Genomic DNA, 26,187 nt, shown 5'->3' with positions numbered 1-26,187 from the left:
AAAAAGTAATAAATTGTAAAGTATTTTTAATGCAAATGGCTTTGTACTCTAACAGTAACACAAATACAGCCATACCCACACATACACACCAGCTACACACACTGTGGCACTGACCCAGAGGGTGTTTAAAGCCACAAAGTCACGTCTTTTCTTACGCTCATTCCAGTCGCAGTCACCCCTGCACGCCCTCCTCATGCACCGCTCTCCGTGACATTTGAGCTGTTTCCGTGGCGATATTTTTGACTGCCACCTGAGAGGAACATTTAGGGAAGCTCCCCTGGTGGGTCCTTTACTGGTGCATTGTGCGTATTAAGAAGTGTGCATCTCTATACGTGTACATGTACATGCGTATATGTGTACATATGTGTATCTATTAACGGATGCTGTGCCTTGTTTTAATGAGGCTGCCTGCATGGCCCAGAGGATGCTCGCGCAGTGACAGCAGCACTCTGCCGAAGAGACTATTTACATAATACTGTGTGCACACAGGCATGTCTATGTGACTGAGGCTGAATAAAAGAGAGGAAGTAAGGAAGAGGGGAATGTTGTGTATGAGCATCATTGTGTGCAGTCTCTCTCACACACTTAAAAGGCACTCCTTATTGTTATTCCACATTTTGTTCATGCCAGCCCGCTACTTCCTGTTGGCTCGTCTCATGGTACTCGCTCCCCTGAATTCTCATTCTGTTAAGCACCTTGACCATCTCACTCCTTTTGTTCTTTTCTTTTCTCCAAAGACGAGCACCAGAAGGTTATTTACTTTCCAGCCAAGCAGAAAGATAAAAACGCTCTACGAAAGCAAACCATTCATTAAAAATTACTTATCTTCTAATAAGGTGAAATCCAGTTTAAACATTTAAACCAATACATAAATGTGACTGTACTCTGGATTTACAGCATTGTGCTTTTCCCTCTCTCTCTGTCTCTTTCTCTATTTTTATTTTTCTTCAGGTAACTGATTTGCATATTCTCTGCAATTTTCTTGCCTCTTTCAAATACCGTGCTGGAAGTATTTTCTTAACTGTCACCACAACAAAAGGAGCTCAATTACTGCAAACTGTGGTGATCAGTGTCCTTTTGCAGCAGCAGAAACATGACTTGTGAAAGAATGGCAATATAAAAATAATTTTCAAAACTAATTTGCTCTCTGTAGTCTAACATAATTTGTTTACTTTTTCTGAAAAGTTTTTTTTTAAACTATATAAGCAACAACTTTCTGACTTTAGAACTTATACACAAAGAAACCTCTTACCTCAGAATCTTTACCGATTTGAACCACAGCATTTTCTTTATGTCTGGTGGTTGAACTCATTAACTCTTACTTCATAAAAATGTTTTTTTAAATTCTCATTTTTTAACCTTTCTACCTCCCTCTCCCCAGACAGCCTTTCACAAATTCTCTTCCCTTATTTCCATTTGTGCCAACTCTGTACCTGCACATTTTAATTAGCTTGATAGAAGCAGGAAAACGAGCAATTCTAATGGGATGTACATAGTGTAAACAACAGCCTCTGTTGTTCCTACAGCTTTCTTTACATATTACAGTTGTTTTCATGCATATGTTGTGTGAAAAGTGGGGAACAGTGCGTTTGTTTCTGAGGTATAGTAAATAACAGTTTTTCGCTAATGGACGCTGGGCATTTAAATATCCCCAATGCCTTAGTTTACTTTGATAACTGCAATAACCCTACTTTTCTATAAGGCGCTTGGCAACTCCGAGAGCCTTGCTCAAGGGCACCTCAGCGGTAGTTAAGAAAGACGAGAGCACTGCTCATTCACTTCCTCCACTGAGATGAGTGCAGAAGAGAGGACTCTATTCGTCCTTTAATCCTCACACTTGTTTGGCCTTGAGCTCCTTCTAAGCCGGTTCTTGCTGGAGGGCCTCCAGACAAACGCTTGGCATACAGATGAAGGCCCGACACAAACACACAAACACCCATTCACGTGTGCACGCACATACTTATGTGATGACTTGAAGAGGTGCTATTAAGAATGAAGTGCGGAAAGAGGACTGGAGGTGTCCATGACCATTTTCGATGGAGTGTGACCAAACCGCAGTGTTTATATGATAGCGAGACAGAGAAAAGATTTGTGTGTGTGTGTGTATTCTGTTTGTTTTATGTATGCACCAGCTTCTCTTGTCCTTGAGGTTGCACAGTAGCATTGTAAGTAGGTGAGAAAGGTTGGTTGGCAGGAAACCTCATCACCCATAATTCTACTGAGCAAAATGTGTGCACATGCTGTACTTGTGCCTGTTGGCTCTGTTCAGTCAAGAATGCTCACAGATCATGTAATGAAACAGAATGAATGGGTTTTGCGACATTCACAGCAAAAATATTGACAAGCCTTAAAATTTAGAGTTCTCATAATTCCTCAGTGCGTCTAATAGTGAAAGTACTGCCACGTCACGAAGTTCACCCAACATCCCATTGGGGTGTCAATATGTGAAATGCATTCTGAATCCAATTACTGTTGCAGTGAGACCGCCTTCACTTCAACATCTGTTAGATCTCCACCGCCTCGTGAAATGATAAAGATTACATTTCTCTGATTTCCTTATTTCAGAAAATTTAATTAAAAAATACCCAAAGTCTCTTGTAGCTTTCAACCTTCCCACCCCGACTGTGACACAGAGCCCCAAGCCCATTTCTTCCAGGGTTTGCGTCACAAATATATAATAAAGCACTGAGCATTTTCCTAAAACAGCAGAGCTCTGCAGTTTTTAGAAAGTGTTACTAAGAGAGGACTAAAAGATTGTAATTGTTGGGGATTATATTCAGCAATTGATTAATACATGCTGGAAAGCTAGTTAGTACTTACTGCAGCAGTATGGCACATTTAGGATTTGGTCAAAATAAAATACAATGCCCGTGTTTATGATAGGAAAGAAAGACGATCCAATCAAATAGCACGGATCGTTAAAATGTTAACTTTTGTAGAGAATACTGGCGAACAAGCTGCAGATAATACGTAGCAGCATTGCTTCTTTACCGGTTTTGCTCCTTGGTGAAAATTGGTAGAATATAACGAGCCTTGAAAAACAATGCAGGTATTTTTAAGAAAGATAAAAACAGCTTCTTAAATCCATGCACCTGTTCTGTTTTTACCACTCTGTCATGCCATATTAATGTAATAAACCTTGAGAAAGGTTTATTTGTCTCCGGTTAAACAGAGTAACAAAAACAAACTCGCAATCTATGAAGCAAGCTGCCAGTCTACGAAGTCCAACCTAATGACTGTCCTTTCAACCAGCCCCAGAAGCCTAGGCCTACTTATCACCCACCAGCCAGCCATACAGGCAACATTAGAGCACAATGTACTTACTAAGGTATACCAATCGGTCTTTCTCACTCTCTCTCACCTCTTACTCTCTTTTTTTGCTCTCCCTCTCCTCCACAGTAATCAACAGAGGCTTATGTAACTCTCTCTACCTGTGCTTATCTCTCTCTAACACACACCGACAGGCACATTGGCTGCCTTACTAATAACACGCTGCCTCAGTCCGGGGAGGGGGAAACAGAAGGAGTGAGGATGGGGGATGAGAAGCGAGCGCTTGGCGTGGGGATGGGCAAGACCGGAATGAAAAGGAGAAAGGGAAAGAGGGGGGGATGAGAAGTAAGGAAGGAAAGGACAAAAGGAGAAAAGGTAATAGAGGAGAATGTTAGGAGGTGACAGAAAAAGGATGATGATGAAAGGAAACAGTGCTATTCTTGCTTGCTCCTTCCCAAACAAAGCCACTCTTTCTCTAAAACCCACTATCATTTCCCCAAACACTGACTGACTGACAGAGAGAAATGACTGCTCCTCTGAGGGACCAGAAAAAAGTGAGGTGAGAAACCTGGCTGCTGGATAATGAAACACACACACACACACATACAGAATTTCTCTCTCTTTCTCTAGCTCTCTGTCTCTCACACACATCCATCTAGCACAATGTATTCTTGTAAGCAGGCCCACTCTGGCAGATGCATGCACCAGTGCTCGCATGCATACGCAAAATCTTGTTGTTTTCCAGTGTTCTGTTTTCCCATCTCCCCTCCTTTTATTTTTATTTGACGTACAATTGTGTGCCAAGAGTATCAAATTATTAGACTTGCCTTTCCAAGAGATTTTTAATATGGCAGAGACAGAAAGAAACTTCCTACTGGCTTCTAATTAGAGGCAGGGGAAAAAAAATGCAATGTCCTTGTTTTAAGTAGCATTAGTTTGCCTGGGTACAGATGGCATTTAAAAAAGCAGTGAGAAGAGAGGCTCAGAGACTTTGAAGAGTGGAGGTGCCCTGTGATTTGGCCTCTGTCAGAGCAGAGCTCCAACCATCTGTCTGGTGTGTGCGTACGCATGTATTGATGTGCATATCTATATGTGGTTTTGTGTGCGTGTGTGTCGACTATCACAGAGATGGAACGCACTCGAAAGATTACAGGAAAAACAAACTCGAGGCAGAGAGATGTGAGATGATAGCATGAGTCAAGGCTGCAGTCATCCCATCTACAGGAAGAAGCTCTCTGCTCATATCACCTTGACCGTTCTGTTCTCTGCTATTGGACAGACAGAGAACAGGGAATCAGTGTGGTGTCAGTCTGTAGAGGAACATTCATTATTCAAGTCAGTAGAGGAGAGAACATACTAACTGTGCAGAGAAAGGGCAGTTCCTTTGAGGAAAAAAGGTATTGTTGTAATGCACAAGTACTATATTTACTTGTGCATTACAACAGGTATGAGAAGAACGGATCAAAAATGGGAACTAAGCAGTCGTCCTCCTCGCAAATGAGGCACTGACTGGAAAGACAAGCAAAGCTGAAGTTTAGGCTGTAACTGCAAACTACAGAATAAAGCTGAAGACCACAAATTAATATTTACATTTAAATCAAGACCAAAATTACAAGTTCAATCTAACTGCAGAGATGACGCCAGTGTAAAGCACGTTTGTACTCTAGGTTACTTGATGGCTTTTATCACTCCCCACATCAACAACAGCTCTAAAAGCTTTTCTCCAGTTGACTAAATGCTTACAGCGATCTAATGGCAGCAGGGGAAATATATTATGTGTTCGGTCTGCAGCTTCTAAATAGAAATGGGCTGCGCTAAAGCGTTTTAAGCATATGCACCGCGAGTACTGTGTTTATATCATGAGCAACCAACTCCAGACTGCTGCAGAGTAATTCCACGCATCACATCTATGCATCTGAAAACATAAAAACGTTCGGTTATGACCTTCTGGGAGCGCATTTTCAAAACGGTTGAGCCCGTCTGATCACAAATTGTGAGACAATAAAATTAAATCTTTCTTGTTTCTCTTGTTGTTGTTTTTTCTCTCTTTTTCTGATCTAAAAATGTCACCTTACAGGGGGCAACAACTGCACTCTTTCTGGCTTCCTTTCCAAAGTCACCGGCAAAAAGGGTGTTTCAGGTAAAACGAAAATAGCTCTGATTAAAATATAATTTTGGCTAAACAGGTCCTGTTCTGTGCAGCATTATGCACACTGAACGTGGTCAGACTTTTAATACCTCCATAAACCTAATTTCAACTCTAGCATTGCATATTTGTGATGCTGCCTGTCGAAAAAAGCTTTTATACATTCTCAGTTTAATGCTTCTTTTTGCTGCCTATCATACAACTTTCACTAAATATTACATATAATTTCATTGTGCGTGCAAGATGCACCTATTAGCATCACAGGCAATCCCCATCACGAGTTATATGACAGAATTAATGCTTGCTACTTGTTACCATGGGAATCTTTTCTCCATTACCTCCTTCCATCCCACACAAAGGGAAATGTGGCATCAGCCTTTTTACAGTCGGTCCTTACACACAAAGAGCAGCAATTTAGTTTCACATTAGGGCTGTCATTTGAAAAAGCTGTGTCTCCGGATCAATTGTATTTGCAGTCATTGATCAGGTAAGCATTGACCTCTGTGTGCATATGAGATGAAGACCTAAGAATAGCCAGCTATTGAACCAAAGAGGTCTCCGATATTGCATGTGTTTCAGATTGGTGTGTTTGAGGCTAGCTCAAATCAGCTGTCAGAACATAAAATCACGGCCTGACCGCCTTCCCCGAAGGTTAGACAGAAAGGCGGGAGGGGGAATCTGGCGCTATGCGGGCTGATAAAGAGACAATATGCTTATCCATTCAGAAGAAATCGATAGACAGAGGAAGGGGGAGAGATGGAGAGATACCCTTGTCGAGTCAATGTTGCGTTCGCGCCCTGAGTCTTTGGGGCAATTTGCCAGTTTTGGTGAATTTTGCTTCAGCCATCTCTGTCCACGAATGATGCTAACAGTGTTAAAGTTCCTTCATGTCTTCAAGAACAGAAGAGTGACTGCAGGGTGCATCCTGTTGATGAGGAGGGTCATTTACAGAACAGACTTCATGTTCCCAATTTAGCTGAGCAGGAGCTGGAGATCATCAGCCCATCTGCCGATGGTCACTGCAGAACATTCGTTACTTCAGCAGCTCTATGCAGCATCTCTCTGATGTAGTTTACATCAGCAGGGTAAGGGTGTGTTTCAAATCCATCCCCGGTTTAGCAGAAAGAGTGAATCACTGAGTGAATTGAATTTTAGAAAAACGCTGATAATTCACTGTCGACCTGCACCGAGACTTCAAGGTGCTGCACTGTAACGACGCTCTATCAATATGCCCCTAAAGCCAGGAAGACTAAAGTTTTGAGGACTTTTTTTTTGAGGTGTCACCGTGACAAAACCGACATCAGGACATCCTGCGGCTGGCTAACAGGACAGCGATCCACTCATTGAACCAAAAAGCAGTCTGACACCAAGCACAAATCTCTATCCCTCTCGCTCCTTCGCTGCCTTTCTGAGTCTCTCCTCTTTCTTGTTCTGTACTTACATTTTGGCAGTCACAGGAGAGTTTTAATTTGCAGCCCATTTCTCTCTTTAATGGCAGTGAGTGTGTGGGTGGGTGTATGCGTATGCCTGTACAGTAACAGAGAGAAGAAAAAGATGAGTCAATGATGCCAGCATACTAGTCTCAGGGCCCTTCTAAAGTCCTCCATGTTTTTAATCACCAGCAACTCTAACATCTAATTAATCATTAACATTTCTCCTGCTGATCCTTAACCCTCTGGGGCCACCTTGAAGAACATCTCTCTCACACATAATCTTTGTGTCTGTGTGTGCATATATAGTACGTGTCTATTTCAATTGTGAGGCAGGTGGCCAGGGCAGTAGTTAGGATAGCAATTATTGTAAGTGAGGGTGTTCACAGACTAAAAAAACCCACCTCCTGCTCTCTGTGTGTGCTGACCAATATAACTTTTACACGAGTGCATGTGAGGATTGTTTTCCCAGTCTTCATTTACTGTACTATATTCATCTTGTACACGATGCGGATAAGCATAGCTTGTTTGCCTTAAATTGTCCGATTAGCTCTGATATTCTTTTCCAGACGAGTGATGTCAGCGTCGCCTTCTGTCAAACACAACAGCCAGTTTTCCAGGCATCATTAAAAAAAGATTCAGTCTGGGGTCTAATTAGATTTTTTCATCCAATGTGTGAAAAAAGGGACTGTGCAGGAGAGAGGAATGGGATATTCCTCAAACTACTGTACTGAACAAACATGCAAAAAAAGAACGAACTTTACAGGACATAATAAAACATCGAGATCTCATCAGGACTTAGAGACTTAGGCAAATACAACCTCAGCTGAACAAAAACACATGACATATTACACCGTGTCATTAATTGCTGAACAAAAATGCAGAAGAAGTATGCAGCATGGTTCAAGTTTTAAAATCCTTCTCTGTATGACGTTCTCAGTCTCTCACATTGTTGTGGAGAACTTATTTGCAGGCATTTGTTCATGCACAGCTCTCTTAAAGTCCCGCCACAGCATTTCAATCAGGCTGGGACCTAGTGCAGGTCTCACTAGGTGAGACCTGCGCCACTGGCACACCTTGATTCTTTTTTCTGGTGCAGATTTGCTTTTGTTTTGGGGATCAAACCCTAATCATTCCCCCTTTGAGCTAATTATTATGGCCAAACATCTCCATGTTGCTCTTGTCTGTCTGAAGCACATTGTTCCAGTCTTTAGAGAGGAGATGCTTTCTCCCGCCAACAACTTCAAACAACCCATACTTGTTCAGTCTTTTCAAATTTCACTGCCATGGACATTGAACATTTAACATGCTAACTGAGGTCTGTAAAGTCTGAGATGTGGCTCTTGGGTTTGTGCAGAGCATTGCATGCCCTGACCATGGTGTGAATTTGCTGGAACATCCACACCCGAACAGATCGGCAACTGTCTTGAATGTTTTCCACTTATGAATAATCATTCTCACTTTATAATGATGGACTTTGGCTGGTTTGACTTTGGTTTTGGAAAAGCTCTAAGAACCCTTTGCAGATGGTCAGCAACAATCGCTTCTCTAAGATCATTGCTAATGTGTTTCCTTCTTGGCATCCTTCTCCAGACCAGCAAACTGCCCAAACTGCTGCTTTTATAGAGGTGCTCACACTTGCTGATGATAGATTAATCAAGTGCATTTGATTAGCAGCACCTGTCTGTTACTTACCCTCTAAGTGTGGACTTAGTTTTTCACTCTGCTATTACATCTAGTCTTTGTTAACTAAATGGATGACTAAATGTAATATCCCATATTTTGTTGTTAATCTGATGTTGTATTTATTTTATTTTAGGTACAGCTAATGACTGCAAGGTTTTATTATGCCCTGATATGTAAAACCTTAGATTTTAAAGAGGCTGTACTTTCCTTTTTGACTGTTGCAGCATTACATTTGAACATGCTAAGCGGTCAACTTTTAAACTGATCCTGTGCTAGACAAGAGTGATTACAATAATTAATTTAGCCTCTTGTGAACCTAGCCTTCAGCGAATGCACTGAGAGTTGTTTTAACGATGGCATGTGTCCTGAGCAAACACACATTTGGCTGTTACTAAGCAGATGTCGCCTTGCTGTGCAGCCGTGTGGTGTTTTACAGGGACTCCCCTGGCTTTAAAGTGGACGGTGGTGTGACAGGTCTGTTAGTTAAGAGATGGCCAAGAAATTTGCCCCATCATCTGAGTGTTTATGGATGAGGCGGTGTATCTCTTCCACCTTTAACTTCCGTTTCCATCCTCAGTGTTCTCTCTGCTTCCTCTCACTTCACATTCCTTTTCCTTCCCCGTCTCTGCTCATCCTCTTTTTTTCTACCTCCTCCGTCCTCATCTGCACTTTCTCATTCTCCTTTTCTCCGATCCTTTGTGTTCACTTCCTCTGCTTTCCCCTCTCCTCCTGTGCTCAGTGCATACAGACAGGCGTGGACTTCACTGCCAGCAGTGATTTATTCTGCTTAGGCAAATGAGTGTGGCTTACAGCATGCTGCTCCTTTTCTGCTTCATCAGTACACATTGCAAATAACACTGGAGCAGGTTGGAGCCCGTAGGCACACACACACATCCTGAAATGGATCTAAGAGAAATGCTGGAGGGGTTCTTCTGCAATACAATGGGGTGATGTGATTCATTCCTGCGTTCTGGATGTAGTGGAATGTGTAACTGAGCATGAGACTATGCAATTCATGCCCTCATGTAATTACTATTTTCGCAGTGGCATCCCAAGCAGGGGTCACACGCAGAAAAATTACCTCTTATGGTCACTTACTCACTAGAGCTGGAAGTACGACCGAAATCAAAATATTTTTCGCACATTTGCACAGCATAACATGACTCACATTACTTTAATTAACAGTTTCTTACTAATTTGAGCTGCATGAGAACATTTTTCACTTGTACTAAAAAATTATCTTATAAAGTCCTGTAGTTGGAATTTTTGTTGAATTTGCTGAATTTAAAAAAAGTTATGACACATGTCATCGTGTTTGGGAACAGCTGTAGAAAAAGATTCTTCTTTCAAGACTTTATTTTGATTAATTGATTCAGATTTCTGTGACTCTTTCACAAGTTCAAAAGGGTTTTGGGTATCTGCACAACATTTTTTTATGAACGTAAAGAAGCGCAAAATGCAAATTAATAAATGCTCTCTTCGGTCACATCGATGCTGTCATTGCACTGGTGTGCCAATCACAGGAAAACATGACAACACCAGCTTAAATGGCATGAAGCTTCCTCTGGAAATTACATTATTATCTGAACGGTGCAGACTGACTGCACAGCACCTCATAACTGCAACCACAGGACTTTTATTTGATTTGTCCACTGGTGACTGAAATAAATAATGAAAAACATCGAGCTATGCTGTTTCAGTATTCCTGAATCTGGTCACACTGTCGAGTGAAATGTGACACAAAAATGTTTTTAGAATAAAGCACGAACGGTTGCTATTTTCCCTAAAAATAGAGAAGGCAATGACGAGGCAATGGGGAAATTCTGTAAACTTCCACATAAACAAGAGAGTATCAATTTATAATGGGTTCATGTGCCTCGGTGTTAAAGTGAAAGGGAGAGGAGGTGCTGCCCCATGGATACCTGTGACCTGGTCGACAAGGATACGGGAGGTGATGATGCGTCCGTACTGGGAGAAGAGCTGCTCCAGCTCCTTCTGGGTCATGGTCTTGGGCAGGCCGCTCACATAGAGGTTAGCGTCACGGATGGAGGCTGAGCTGGGTCGCGCATATGACACCTTTGGGGAAAAGAACACAGTGTAAGGGCTTTTATAAATAAATTAGAGCTTTGCTGCTTTATTACGCATAAAAATCATAAACAAGATTATAGCGTTAGAGGTGCGAGGCTTTTATGTGCGTGTGTTGTGGATGGGCAAGGATGCGGATCACTGGATCCACAGGGAGGAAAATGTGACTGCGTTTTCTGAGTACACCTTGCCTTAGGGATTATCATTGTTAGGAAAAGATTTAGCTGCTTAGAACACTGGAGAGATAACACATCATGCCTCCCCCAGTCTTTGCAGAAGGAGATGGAAACTTTGCTCCCCAGAGTAGAAACCACAGGTGTTTTACTTTGAAAAGGCAGCTCAGGCAACCAGGAGAAGAGGATTCTGACTTTGTCCAATACATAACTACAAGACAAAACCACGCTGCTGATGCTGTTCTGGGTGAAAATATGAATGAATAAAAAAGGCTAGAGCCAACATGTTTTGGTGGCAGGCATCAGTTTTCATTAGACTTTTTAGTGAATGCAATAGCATTCCCTAAAGATGCTATTTGTAAATGTTATATCTAATTCCTGGAATTGAATAACTGTGCTGCGCAGCTCCCGCCACAAGTTCTCCACCAGTGAACTTCAACACCATCTTCATTTGTCGACCCGCAGCGGTGAAAGTTGTGTAAATCCCATTACTACCGCTGCTGACTGGAGCAGCTTTCCCTTGCAGTACTTTCATTACCTCTGACATGTGGAGACATAAGTCATCAAATAAGGTTAAAGTCAGGCAAATATTGTGGATATATGCAGTCATATCCTTGAGCAACAGCACGGAAATCCTTCTGAACTCTTACAGTGAGAGAATAAGATTGGGAACAGCTGGCTTTCCCCGTGTCTCACTTCTTAAAAACCTGCCGCACATCTTCGTCTTTAGCCTCTCCTCTGTCTTCCTCTCTCCGTCTGCATCTCTCTCCTTTCCGCTGCTTGAATATTTTCAGTCTGCTTCCTTCCTCTTTCTCTCTCTTCCAGATTCTGCCTCTTTTTTTCTGCTCCTCTTTTTCTCCTCTGTACAGCTCTCCCTCATTTTCTCTCCTTGTCAGCCAACTCCAGATGTCTTATCCATCAACACCTCCTCAAGCTGTAAGCGGTATTGTGTACAAGTGTGGTGCGCTGCGTGTCTGATGCAGAAGTGGGTACGCGTGTGCAAGAAAGTTAGAAAAACTGTAAGTGTGAAGATTAAAGTGAGTATAAATGTGTCTCAGATTATGTGCATGCATGTCACTGTCAGCTCCTTTCACCTTTGGCTTTCTGCTTCCCCTCACACCTCGCTAGGAAAGCTGTGTCGCAGCCATTGCTGACAAATCTGAGGTGTCATGGTGAAGGAAACAGCGGCAGCGAAACCAACTCGAAGACGCTTCGCAGAGACATGTCACCCGAGACCATGTGAATCTCTGGGCCAAGCGTTTCCTTAGTAGTGTAGTGGCAGAGAGTGGGAAGGGTGTGACATGAAAGAGCGACAAACTTAATTTTAGAATTACCGCGCTGCCTTTTAATTTACCTTGTTACCTTTAGGGTTTTTCAGTCTGTTGTGGAGAGAGAAAGCAGGGAAAGAGAGTAGTGGGAGGGAGGAAATGAAGTGTGAAAAAGAGATAGCGCTAGACAGAGATGCAGGGTTGTCTTCTGTCATTATGAAGGCCGCCTTTATCTCACGAACCACTTGAGGCAACCTCTTGTGTCGTGAGAGTGTGAGAGTGAAAATCTGTGAACTCAAACTGCTATAATAAAAGACTTCACAAAATGCACACTGTGTAAACAAAATTCAACTTCTACCCATTTTTTAAAATTAGGAAAAAGCTTGTTTTTACTTAAAAGCACGACGCACTGTGTGAGATTCAAAAAGCATCTCTGATGAACAAACAGGCACGTTAGTCAGATTCAAATACACGACTGTGGTTCATGAGTCTACCTGGCAAACTGTCTGTTGCAGTATTAATAATCAAAATCATATTATATATTTTCAGCTTTCCTCGATGTTCTATTGTATAACTGCATTTCTCAATTTGGAAAAAAAAGCCTCTATCTATGAGAATATTATGAATGTTGTGAAAACACAATATTCAGCTTGCAGTATTTTTAATACTAGCAAACTGTAACTTGATTCATCAGTTCGTCTTGTAAATCGTAGACACAAGATGGTATATGCTTGCATTTTTTAAAAGGCATGCAAATTCCTTTTAAAAATCTTTAAAAGTCTTTAAAGATCCTCTTACTTAACAAATGATTTGAATATTTATTACTACTTTTACAAAACAGCGCTGGAGGAACCTTAAAAAGAGCTAATACGCAACAAAGCTAGGGAGGAAAAAAGTGAAAGAAATAAGGGATTTACAATAAAGTAACAACTGTTTGGACTAGCTGATAGTGAAAGCCACTTTGAAGGGCGGTGCTCCTCTGATGGGGATTTGTGCAGTTGCACACACAAGCTTGCACTCTGGTTTTTAGGTAGTCATGTCTCTCAGAGAGCCCTGCTACGAGCGCAGCTCATGTGGAACACACGCAAAAATACAGACGTGGACACATCAACCCGTAAACATTAGGGGTGCAACGATATTCGTATCGATATTGAACCGTTCGATACAGTGCTTTCGGTTCGGTACGCATATGTATCGAACAATACAACATTTGTAATTTATTTTATCAACTTTCCTTCTGACGATGCTGTCTGTGTTGAGCGCTCAGTGAATCTGCGTTCGACTACTCCGCCTAGGCTGCACTGTCGAGCGCAGATCCACTGAGTGTTCAACACAGACAGCATAGTCAGAAGGAAGAGCGCAGGGCAAGCTAGCAAGACAGAAGTTAAGCTCTCCTTGCAACATGGACCTCCCCCACTCTTATTCAGATCTGGCGTTTGGAATTATTTTGGTTTTCATGTGACGTATGACCCTGAAGGTAAGCGAGTCATGGACTAAAGTAAAACAGTATGTTGGATGTGCCATGCAATGCTCAATTACATGGGTGGGAACTAGTGTGTTAGCGCAGTTAGCTCGTTAACGTGTTGGCCGTCTAGCCCCATGCACGGGGCAATCGGCGGTAGCTCGTTAACGGAGATTTGCCGTGTTGTGGCGTTAAGGTCATTTCAACGAGATTAACCTGAAAGCACTAGTGGGAACACAACGAATATGACTGCACATTTACGCCGACATCATCCTAGTGCAAAGACAAAAACAACAAGCATGCTACTAACTTTAGCCGAGTCATTTAGACAGCTGTTAGCACATGATTCTCCTTATGCTGCTGAGAATATAGCCCAGAAGAAGCGGATAGTATAGCTTTTATTTTGGTAAGAGACATTTCTCTGTAATAAACTCTCTTTTCCAAAGATGAGTGATTCCTCAATCAGATACAGCGCTCGCAAAATCGCTAGCCCGACGTCCTGGGGCTAGCGATTTTTTTCAGACGGGCTACCCTGCCTGTCGGGCTATTGTAGGAAGGAAAAATATATGTCAATGCTTTTGCATTCTTTCAGAAATGTAGCTGGGTAATTATGTCATTGGCATCGGTGAGCCACTGTCAATATGTGACATATTGAAATCGCGTTTGAATTTGCGCTTGTTTTTTGCTTTCACTTTGCAATTGTGCGAACTGTGTATAGAGAGCGACAGCACTGATCTGTGAGTGATGATAATTTGTGCACCAATTCCTCTGACATCGTCTTATTAATCGTTAGCTTACTATGCAAACATGACAAGTGAAATCTCCCGCAGCAAGCTTAAACATGTGAGAGGTTGATCGCGCAGAGAATCGCTGAGCTTATGTGAGTGCGTGTGTAAAAGCATTTCAGTTCTGCTGAGCCAAATAAGACAGGTCAGGGTGAAGAAGTGACAGCCAAAGAAAAGCTTACCACAAAACTGAGAAGTTATGACAAATCAGACTATAAGGCAAAAAGAAAGTGCAGCTTTATGGTTTCATGGACAAAATAATTTCTGTGGCTGCAATATGACGAGCTAAATAACCAGGGCTGCACATAAGTGGTCCGCAGGTGCGCATTCGCTGTCAAAATAAAAAACACGCACAAGGGTTAGGGTTAAATTTAAAAACTGTACTTTTGAGTTAAAATATATATTTATAATTTTAATAAATGACAAATTAAAAAGGCATGAACATTTTTTTGTATCGAAAAAATATCGAACCGTGACACCAAAGTATCGAACCGTGAATTTTGTGTATCGTTGCACCCCTAGTAAACATCTCATCTTTACATATATATTCACTAATACAACACATTTACTCTATAAAATCCACATTTTAGACATCACGCACAAAATATATATGAGGCTCTTATTTTTTAAATTCGATACCAAGCCAGACAGTTTATGCTGTCCAGGGAATGGAGGGATTCCCCGTGGGATTCCCTATTTGCAAACAGGCTAATCCCATCCTATTAGATTAGATTAGACTAGATTAGATCCGATGACAGAAAGAAAGAATCCAGGGATTACCACAGAGCAACAGATTACGGCCCAGCTTAAAACAACATATCAGCAGGCACAGAGCACAGAGGATGACAGCAGAGAATACGAGGGGAGAAAATTAGATTAACAGGAGGATTGATACACTGTAAAACATCTGCTCAAACTATTACTTGTGAGGGTTCTTTAAAATGTGTTTGGAGGAAGGACAGCGCAGTACTGAGGCTGATATTACTGCTGTGACAACCACCATCGAGCCTGCAGATTAGTCTTGCCATTTAGAATGCAATAACAGAGCCCTCAATTATTTTGGACAATATGATGATTGATGTGTTTCTTCCCTTTTATTCAGAGATAACTATAATTTCACCTTTACATTCTGACATTTAAAAAGCAATTAGCATATCAACCATAGTCACAAGCTTTTTTTTAATGTGTCTCTTTGATTTAGATGGTCTTTTTCATTTCTGACGCTCATTGATGTTAATCCCATCTCACCCTCCAGCACATCCGCTAACAGCATCACTATCTAAAAGGGCTCTCAGAAATTAGAAGGAAGTCTTATAATTTAAGTTTAACACGACCTCCACAACTTTAAATTACTGAAATCTTTTTGTCCAAAGAACACTTTTCTTACTTTAATTGCTTGTCTGGTCGTTATGTAACAGACTGCGTCATAGGCATGCACGGTGTGATTTACCTTGATTGTTTTGGTCTGAAGTCTGAGTCCATTTAACGTGTTGATGGCTTTCTCTGCATCCTTTGGATCAATGTAGTTGACAAAACCGTAGCCCAGACTCTGTCCTGAAATGCCAAAAAGAAAGGAAGCATTTTAAAATGTGTTCACAATCCAGGTGTTTATGTTTCAGGTAAGGCCTTGCCTTTTCAGCAAGACAATGCCAAACTGCAGGATGGTCATACTAATGATATGAGTTCAGGTGCTATACAGTTTTATATATAAGGCAATACTTGGATTGCTGCCTTCCTATATAGGTTCCCTGCTTGCAGTGAAACATGCTGGTCATTATCCTCTTCGACCGCAAGGTTACTTGTTATTTTCTGTTCCATTTGCCTGAACTGAATTTGGCAAAAGAGCTTTTGTCCATTTAGCACCTTCGGCTTGGAACGAACTGCAGAACGACTGGAAAATGACAGAATTCATTTCATTAAGTGCTTTTAAAATTAAACTAAGAATCCTTGAGGCCAAGTCCATAACATGCAACTGTTTCAATTAGATTGTTTGTCATTTTAACTGAATTTTATTTTGTATTTTTCATTTATTTTTACATGTGTGTTGCTGCTGCCTGTATTTAATTGAGTAATTTTTGTAACTGCGAGGCACTTGCTGCTGCCTATCTTGGCCAGGTCTCCCTTGAAAAAGAGGTTTTTAATCTCAATGGGATCTTCCTGGTTAAATAAAGGTTAAATACAAAAATTAAATAACAAATAAACAGGCCTCAGCATCTGAGAAAGGTAGAAGTGATGTCAACACAGTTGCCCAAACTGACAAATTAATTAAAAGGGGTTAAATGACCTGTAACTGTTTAATTTTTAAAATTTAGGGTTTTTTTGTTTGTTTGTTTGTTTGGTTTTTTTTAGAAACAAAGTTGTTTTAAAAATTAACTTTATTTTGATTGTGCATTAAAAAAACAGCCTTACCACAACACCCAATTATTGTGGTGCTTTTCTTTGGAACAAGCCGCCTGCTAACCTGAGACAACATGCATGTGTGCCTGGAAAATCCTTCACAACATACATGTGCCGTCGTTACTGCCGACAAGATCAAAGCGACTCCTGCCTGGAGCACCGCGAGTTTTGATGTGACTTTTTTTGTCATGTGAAGGCTGCTTTGTTGCCACGGCTGTTCAGATTTGTGCTCTAAAACATTTAATGAGTGAGACATTGTCTTTCCAGGTCTCTCTATATGAAAATAAAGGCATAATAAACACATTGAATACCCCCCAAAAACTGCTAGTTAATTATGGTGTAATAATGCACATAAACAAACAAGAAAGAACCTATGTGTTACTTCATGCCTGAACAGCCTTACTTGGTGTGTTACGCTCTTATTGTTGCACTTCTCATTATTATTTTTTATTGTACTTGTGTTCTTGAGCTCGAGGGAATTTAAGGCGCCGGAGCATCCAGTTGAAGTTACTCAAAATATATGTGTCAACTAGTGAATGCCTAAAATATAATGCGATAAATGTTACTCAAATTCTCTCTGAATTATGACAGCGAAAATCAGCCTAAGCAAATAAAGTATCATAGAAGGTACAAACAACATATTTGTTACTGTCTTTTCAGCTGTGCAAAACGAGAGGAAAAATACCACCCCCACTTCCCTCCAAGCTCAAAGTGTCTTAGACAGCAGACTCCCTTTGAGAGTGAAGCGGGCCTGACATCTCCCAGTGTTTCCCCAACAGATCAAGCCTTTCAACGCGCTTAGACTTTAAGCGGACGCCTCTAGCCGTCGGGGCGTTCAGTCGGCTAGTTTTCCACAAACAGCCCCCATCCACTAACGCCACACACAAGCACAAAGAATCCCAGGCAGTTTAAGAAGAGCGGCATGCACATATTCATGCTAATGGGAACAGACAGCGGTTAGTCAGAGACAAAGTGAATCACAAAATATGGAGCATGGCTGTTTCACAAAATAAATACATTTGGGCTATGGATATCACGGCGCAGAACAGCTCAGAAGCAAGCAGTGTAAGGGCCAGGAGGGACTTGTAGTCCTAACATCAAACAGCTGATGATTTTCTCTTCTTCTCCCCTCTCCTCCCTCTTCTCCTCTGGATTAACTGTGGATTATCAGACACTCTATTGTTAATTAAAAACCTGCCATCCTGGGGAGACTACTGCTATTTATAACTAACCATCCTCTTCTCGCTCTCTTCTTCCTCTCTGACTCTCAGCTGACATCAGGTGGCAAGTTAAGAAAATTAAGCATAGCTGGGAAATTATTTCTGGGGCTTCTAATGTTTTATTAAATAGTGTACACAAGAGACTATGAATAATGAAGTGAAAGAGAACATTTGGCAAAAGTAATTAACTGAATGAATTAAAATAAAGCATAGCAAAATTGCCCATAAACTGTATTCTAAATAACCCAGTAGTGTCTCTAATAACGACTGCTCATATGTGCATCAATTGAATTTACAGTGAAATTCCAGATGGGTACAGTTAAGCGCCTGCTACGGAGATCACTCTTCTTTGGTGTTTGCTACCTCTCTCGCTCACTTTCCCAGCACCTTCCTCACCCCTCTTCTTCATCTTCAACAAGAAATGTTGAGGTTCGACAAGCACAGCCACCAGAAGGTTCTGGCAAAGAGCACTTGTGCAGCGCCATTGAGATGGGCCGGCTGTTTGAGTCATCCAGTCAGACAAATGGGGCCAAACTGGCAAGCATGGATGCTACTGCTGCGAGGGGGGGGTAGTCACAGTGTGGGAGGTGCGCATGCATGCGTGTGTGCACAAGTTGGTATGGAAATATGGGTAAGCACACATGTGAGTGAGTAATAGATGACACTTTTACAACAAACCCACCACTATATTTACTTTGATTACACCTCTGAAGACTGTGGTTTTCAGCAGCTGCTACTATATGTAAATGATATTTGCGTGTGTTTGCATTTTAATTGGGTGTGTATGTTGTATACGAGCTCAGGCTGGTGTTGGCATATCCTCCCGCCCCCACTTGCGTCTTCACTCCTTCTTTGGCAAGGTTAAGGGCCTCTGGGGCCGGAAGGAAGAGGGTGGGAACGAGGCTTACTGGCTGGCATCTTTCCCCAGGTGAACAAGGAAAGGAGGGTAAACAGAGGGAGACATCTGCCTGCAGCATCAGAAAATCTCCAGGAGGGGATTCCACCCACCGTTTCCAGCTTGCTAAGGAGCAGCTAACAGCAGGGAGCTGCCGGCAAACTGCCTGGCTGCCTGGAATTTGCACGGATTGGCAGAAGATGCACCACACTGGCAGATGTACATACATGTGCACACATCTAAACGTATAATCGCTCAATCACCACAAACAAACGCAGGTAGTAAAGTACGACTTCATGCCAGGACAGTAATACGTGGAGTGGTGGGTGGCTAGCGAGTAAGCACGCCATTGTTGTTGCATTTTCTTAGTTTTTCAAGTAATGTTAGCAATGAAAAAATCTCAATCCTCTGCAGTGAATATGCACGCAGAAGCATGCAATAAATAAAAAAGTGTGAGCAGTTCTATCTGTAACCTGCAGTACGATACACAGAAACAGAAGCAACGCACCGTACAGCTGGTTTTCAGCCTGTCACAGCACCTACCGTGTACACCTCAACACTGCTCAGCAGATCAGGACCACATTTGGATCACAGCATCAAAGTTCTCCCTCAACGTTCTGGCATTAAAAATGGCTGAGGACCAGTTAACTTACTGGAATGCAAGGTCAGCCGAGAGTAAACCAAAGTAAGCCAAATACAAAGATGATTCTTCTAATACTCTAGCCACATATTTCCAAAGATTGTGTCTATTGCCACTTTTCTTCTAGTTATGTCATCAAAGTTCTTCTTCACAGCTGCTAAACACCAATAAAAAATTCAGCTTAATGTTATAAAATGTGTTTGAACAGTTTAGAATAAACATATGAGACATTTAAATTATTTTCGTGTAACAACTTCCAGAGAAAAGTCTGAAAACTTAAAGAGATATTTGATAGACACAAACTTTTTATACTGCTGGAAAATGACATAATCAGTGCATCTAAAGGGAAAATAGAGAAGCTATTAAAATGGCATGATGAATAGCCTCTATCATGGTTGTAGCTAACAGGAAAATCTGCCTTCTGTTGATCAATTTGCTTAATAGATGCACTGACTTATATATTTTAAATGTCAATTAAAACCAAGAACCCAAATGATGCATTGGTCTTCATAATGGCCTTTTAATGAGGTAAGATATATACTCGCCTTTGATTTGTCAGCTGCTCACACTGCCATTTGTGCAAATTCTCCAGCACTTCTAACGGCTTAAGAAAATGCTTAGCAGCAATAAAAAGAGGCTTCTTAATAAAAATTATGTAAATTTAATAATGGCAAGTCCCAGAATAACACATATGTAATATATAAAATCAAGGAATCTAAGCTGTTAACGGTATTTATTGTGCATTTGCCAAAAGCTGTCATTACATACTGTATAAGCTCAGGTGCCCGTGCAGTGCTTTATCATTTTGTGCCACGCGTCCACTTTCGCTAACAGCCTAACCACATAGGATGGCAGAGTGAAGGAGAGGGGGCTAATTTGAACCCACCTCCACTCTTTTGGTAGACCTTTTTGTGCAATCTGACATAAATTGTATAGGAAGGTGGGCATGTTTTTCAGTGGTAAAAAATCACTGCTATTTCTAGTGAGGAGCTCTTTGGTGTGTTGGCGAGGAGTTATGACTAAGCCATTATTTGTTTCCTGAGGAGCAGCAGGTTGCCCAACGTGTGAGATGAGAAAATGAGTGTGCTTCGAGCCGGTGTCCTGCCTGCTGGCACTGCTATGTAATTTCACCTCTCCTTTCCCCTGTTCGTGCACATACATATGTACACACCAGAAGATGCAAGTGTGAAAGCACACTACCTATGCAAAATGACATACAAGTACCTAGATATAGTACATAATGGACACACACCAAAGACAAGTAGATGTTTCAGTGAATGTAGAGCTATATAATCAAGTTGGACAAAAAGGTATTCACCAATGACACTGTGAGATACACTGCATGGTGCACAATTATTTGCTGTGAGATACACACAGAAACAAACTCCTGTTATTATTTTCTGCCTTTTGTTCTATTATGTGACTAAAAGCCCTGAACTGCAGACATGAAAGCATCTTCATCATCTCCTGCTATCATCAGGCAAACGCACTATACTCTTTGATGTGAAGTGGACGCTACCGAAGGAAACGCACAGCTGTATGATCTTTCTGTTTTACAGTGTATCTGTGGTCTATTGTTCCCCACAAAATTCACTGGAATAGTGCAGTTATTAATCAAAAAGTTCATTTGAACTGCTGTGTTGTCAAAACAGACGTAAGCTGGAGCCGAACCAATTTGTAGAGCCGACGTGTTCAAATCCTATTTAATTCTTTATTTTTGGCTTTAGTTCTTTTGCAGTTTGTGACTTTCAGTGAAAATATTTTATGAAAACATCTATCTAATCTAAATATTTTTACTGCATCTATGTGAAGGAAACTTTACAGCCTTTCTATAAAAACACTGTTCCCACAGTTCCACTTGTGGACTGCAGCTGAGTCATTGCAGGACAGAAGAATGAAAGAGGGTGAGGGGGGTTTGCAGTGTGCAGGAATCATCAGAACTATGACGTTAACACACCTTGAGAGGACCTCTCCACAGAAACTGGCAAATCTGCTCGGTCAGTCTTAAATTTCAAGACGTTTTAAGATGAGGCCAAAGGACGAAAAAAAAACATTTCAATTTGTCAAACTAAATGTGTCACATTCGCTGCTTGTGTCGTCTCTCATCCCTGACGTTTTGACCCTCGCTGCTGCAGCAACTTGAGGTAGTGCTATTTTTGATAGGCCAGCATTCCCCAACATTTTAAAATGTGCCCTGTCACCAGCTTCATGTCAAAATACACCTTAGAGACTCTCAACCGCATAGGGCATGGGCAGGGGTTTGCAGAGAATGATCACAAAGGGAACAAACGGCTGCCTTAGAGCTGTACAGTAAGTGTATATCATGTGGCAACAGCCCATTTAAATAACTAAATTCATAAACAGAGCCACATCCCCCCCACGCACGTATCTACTGTAGATCCCTCTCCCACTCACTCATTCAACACATCTTTTCCTCCTGGGTTGCCAAGGTAGCAGCCACTGTTGCAGTCAGGAAGCTCCCACTCTTAGTTCCCAAGGCCCTGCTTACACCAACACACACACAAACACACACATATACAGACACACGTAAACCACCCCCTCATGGTGGCTCCCAGAGCCTTGGGGCCAATGGACTGAAGCCTGAAGTGTGTGGGCTGGTTGGCTAGCTGCACAGCTGAGAAACAGGAGACGAGAAGCCCCCTTTAAGACTCGGATAACCCTGTTATGTCAGGAATGTAGAGCCCACCCTGCTGTACCTGCTCTGATACTGAGCAGAGTCACACCCTACCAACAGTTTTGTGGCTCACATTTGTGGGGACGAAACGATTGTCTGGGTATATCTCCTGCCTAGGCATAGTGCACTCAAGAGCGGAGGATTGGAGGGCAGGTTAACCAGCCTTGAGGCGCATTCAGCCTCCGGATCCGAAGTCGGCATAAGGGACAGTCACAACCTCTTTGTTCCATGTAAAGGGCACTCAAAGCGAAATTGGGAGGGACAGAGGCTGTCTGATGTGAGGGTCACAAGAGGAGTGGTGCAGCCAGGCAAACTCAGGATGTCCAATTCTGGGTCCCGAGCAGGGGGCGGGAGGAGATTGAATGAGGGAGGGTGCTATGACGGGGGAGACAGGACATTCTGGGACCTGGGACTCTGAAACTTTAATGTGTGTCTGCCTGCGTATGTACCTCTGAGCCTGGCAGGTCTCTTAATACCTGGCTTTGGAGATGTCAAATCCTTTTTTCATCTCTTTCCTTGTCAGCTTTGTTCACGCTATCTTCAGCCTTCAGCCCGGTTCAGGTTCAGATAAATGAAACCTGCATGTGGGATATAAACACCACACCAGATCTCCCACAACATGGTTTCAGTAAGCATTTGAAAAAGTGCGTAATGGTTTTTCACCACACGGAAAAACCTGCGCTTGTGTGATTTAAGTTTTCTGGAAGGTATAAACGTCAAACAAAGAAATAGCAGGTGTTTTATTCTATCACTCTTGTAATAATGTAGAAAAATAGCTTAAATATGAAAACGATTAGCTTTGCCTCCCAGTATGTCATAAATTTATCTATTTAAATATATAACCTGATGTTTATAAACTGAATATCTAATTTGCCCCCTTATGCAAGTGCAACCATTACGTCCTTGCAGATCGTGGTTAAAATGTATGTAACTAATGGAAATGTGCTCCCCGGCTTCTGCATACAAAGCAAGCCAAATCCAACTAACCTTAAGTGGGTTTTGTTGGGCTTTTTAGCAACTACAGTTCATAAAATGTATGCATCCTTATGTAAGAATAGATTTCAGTGCATAGTTCTCGAGCTGCTGTCTGTCAGAGGTGCTCCAGCTTGAACTACTCCACATCTGACATCACAGTCCATCTATTTTTCATGGCCAACATCTGCTTGGCTTGCTACATTGTCACTACGATTTGCATCAGCTCCCCCGATTCCATGTATAAAACCAACACATGGAAGGTGACTAGAGTAGTGTGCACAAAAGGCTTCAGTCAGTGTGCTTTAGGGATGTCTTTACAGGATGCGATGTATTTCATCTGCACAAACACAAAGAAGCATATTAAAGGTGAGAGGTTTACTGCGAAAACCTGAAAAATTCTGTGGCCGCATGGGAAAATAAAAACGGCACCACAGGCAGCCAGAACGGGGCCAACGACTATTTAAAGTAAAAGTAAAATATTTAATCTGTCCCCACAAAATAAGACTTCCGAGCTCTTGGCTAGTGTAATAATTGGCACGAAATGAGGATGCAAAAAAATGGCTGCCTATAAAAGTATAACCCCACTGCAAACCCTACTCCCCTCCCTAATGCAATCAATTCTTGTTCCAGCATGAAAAGCTATTTTCTTCTTCTCCATGTCATTATGAAAACAAATGCATTCAGTTCTCCGCCAGAAATGCAGCTGATGCAGAAAAATGATCCAGAACAATGCCTTACTGACAAGGATCAGTCAATTCCATTTCTTTCTGTGTGCATATGGCCGTGTGTAGATATTCGAGAGTGCTGATTCAGTGCAGTGCAAGGTCCGCATGGGTCTTTTCAAGCTATCCATCAAGGACCGTGTATCATTTTTTCTTATGTCTAAGAGGCAGAGCTTTCAGACAGTGAATAGATTTTCAATAAAAAGAAGAAACACACAGTGGAAACATTTATAGTGCAGAGTCTGAAAGCCATTGTGGATTTGATGTAAGCATTTCTATATGTTTCTACTGCACAGAATTAACTGTAACAAGAACAACACGTTATATCTTTAAGAGCACTGGAGCTATGTGCGTGTAAGCTAGACTTAAATAAAAGATTAACCTGCATATCCCCTGTGTGTTACGAGAGCACCAGGTAGTTGTGCAAGCAGGCAAGCAGGTAGGCGTGCGGGGAGCAACAAAGACACCCAGAGGTGGCTTCTCTACCAGCTGAAGTCAGCCGGGGTGACAGACGGAGCTGAAGTGTCTACGCCTGCCTGAGCCTCACACCGTCCTGTCGTCATTGGAGCTGACAGGAGCGAGTCCACAGGAAGCTGAGGTGACGCCGAGGACCTGTCTGTCTCATACCTCTGAGAGGTCCGAGTGCTCACACCTTGTCAGCGAGCACTCACAGGTTAGCTGAAATGCAAACACTGGTGGTGGGAAGCAGATGACACAAATGCTGATTAATCAAGTAAAAAGGAAACCAAAGAAAGACTTGTGGAAATCCTTAGTATCGGATGAGACTCGAGAAAAAATCTAAAGCGCTGTGATTTTAAAAATTCTTTATTAATTCATGGATAAGTCAGTCCTCATCAGCCTATAAGCATTATAGCCTGATCAAGACACACTTATCCATGAATTATGGTATAAGGTCTTAATACCTTATAGCCAGATGGAGACTGGTTTATCTATTAATTAATACAAGGATTTTTTTTACATTTAATTTCTTTGGACTGGCAACAACAATACTGGCGGTTTTCATTAATAATAATAATAATCAGGAAGTCTTTTTATTTTGTTTACTCGCTACTTGACCACTGAGCCTACCCTTTAAGAGCTTCTGACTGTTTAACATTTTCTTCCTTTTCTACCAGGACTATAGCAATCTGCCTTTTTCTGAGAAATGTTTGCTTAAAGTGAATTTGAAATAGCTGATACAAATGTACCAGGGAATCTAACCACTCCTTCTTGTGTTATGAACACCAAATACACTGGAGGAATATTTCAATCTTGTAAGGATTAAATTTTTAAACTGTTATCCAAGTGCATTTCTGAATAGTTCTGTGAATTTATTTAAATTCTTACACTTTGTTCTAGACTCGTGTTCCACATACTGAATATTAGAATATGAAGGCAGCGATGCCTCGTAAGAGCCAAACTCTCATCAAGATAGACCGCTCTCACGTTTCAGTCAGAAGTTTATCTTTTTTTTTTCCTTAAAAGTATATGGAGATATTTATGACAGCTGAGAAAGGAGGGGTGCAGGGTACAGGTGTATGTAAACCTAAAAAAGTGGTCTCTTAACTCTCCCACCCTCCCTCTTGAAAACCTGGCGTAGTCTGTTAATGATTTGGATGACTGTGAGAGAGCATGAAGCCTCTTGGCATTCCCTGCTGGAAGGGATCTGTACTTTGTTAGCCTAAAAGTTTGCACAAGAAAATTGCACCCATGGGAGAGCAAAACAGGCATCCACCGTGGGGGGGATATGGAGGGGAGGGCAGGATTTATTTATAGCTTTTTTTTGCGTTGATGCTAAGTCATCAGACAGATATTGTACTGCAGAGAAGAGAAGCAGAGCAAATGGTTTAGAAGTGAGCAAACAAACATTTCTACCTCTCTCACAGTCCTGCATTTAGGGCCCGAGTAGGTTTACGGCAATTTGGTTCGTTTTTAAACTCCCTGCAAATATCTGTTGTTAGCTCGGTTCCTCGCTGCTGCTCGGAAAATCACACTTAAGGGAAAAATCAGGTGGAGAGAGAATATGGCGATAGTGATGATGACAGCTTGTGGTATTCCGGCGTTATTTTTGTACACACCATCCTCCATTATCCTGGAGTATCTGACTCTCAGGCTCCATTTTGTGGCCATTACGGCAGAAGAGGAAGATGGTCCTAAAGAGGAATCGTACTTCAAAGGACGGGCAAGGAAGCGGCAGCGGTCGGGTCAGCGGCCGTCGTCGGTTCACTGTCAAAGCTGTCATTTCGACTGGCCTTTCAGTTGTACTTAATCTGTTATGGGGAGTCTAATTCTATGATTATATTTGCATATGTATCCGTGTATGTGTGTGTTTACTCTC

General features: G+C 41.8%; 1 protein-coding gene across 6 annotated transcripts in view; it reads right to left on the bottom strand.

Annotated features, from left to right (window-relative positions):
- Positions 1-26,187, bottom strand: part of elavl4 (ELAV like neuron-specific RNA binding protein 4) — an 80,960-nt gene that overhangs the window by 14,291 nt on the left and 40,482 nt on the right. For 5 of the 6 annotated variants that reach the window (XM_085447247.1, XM_085447246.1, XM_085447243.1 and 2 more), the window contains 2 exons: positions 15,756-15,859; positions 10,456-10,608 (listed from right to left, as the gene is read on the bottom strand). In XM_085447247.1, the coding sequence (XP_085303373.1) occupies positions 10,456-10,608; positions 15,756-15,859 (257 nt within the window). Of the gene's footprint in view, positions 1-10,454; positions 10,609-15,755; positions 15,860-26,187 lie in introns of all 6 variants that reach the window. The other variant, XM_085447241.1, reaches the window with a different exon arrangement.

This window comes from Copadichromis virginalis, linkage group LG23 (assembly GCF_057382275.1).
Source record: "Copadichromis virginalis isolate Kocher_CV1m ecotype Utaka linkage group LG23, C_Virginalis_male_GT1.1, whole genome shotgun sequence".
Classification (NCBI taxonomy): Eukaryota; Metazoa; Chordata; class Actinopteri; order Cichliformes; family Cichlidae; genus Copadichromis; species Copadichromis virginalis.
This window is presented reverse-complemented; position numbering and strand designations above follow the sequence as displayed.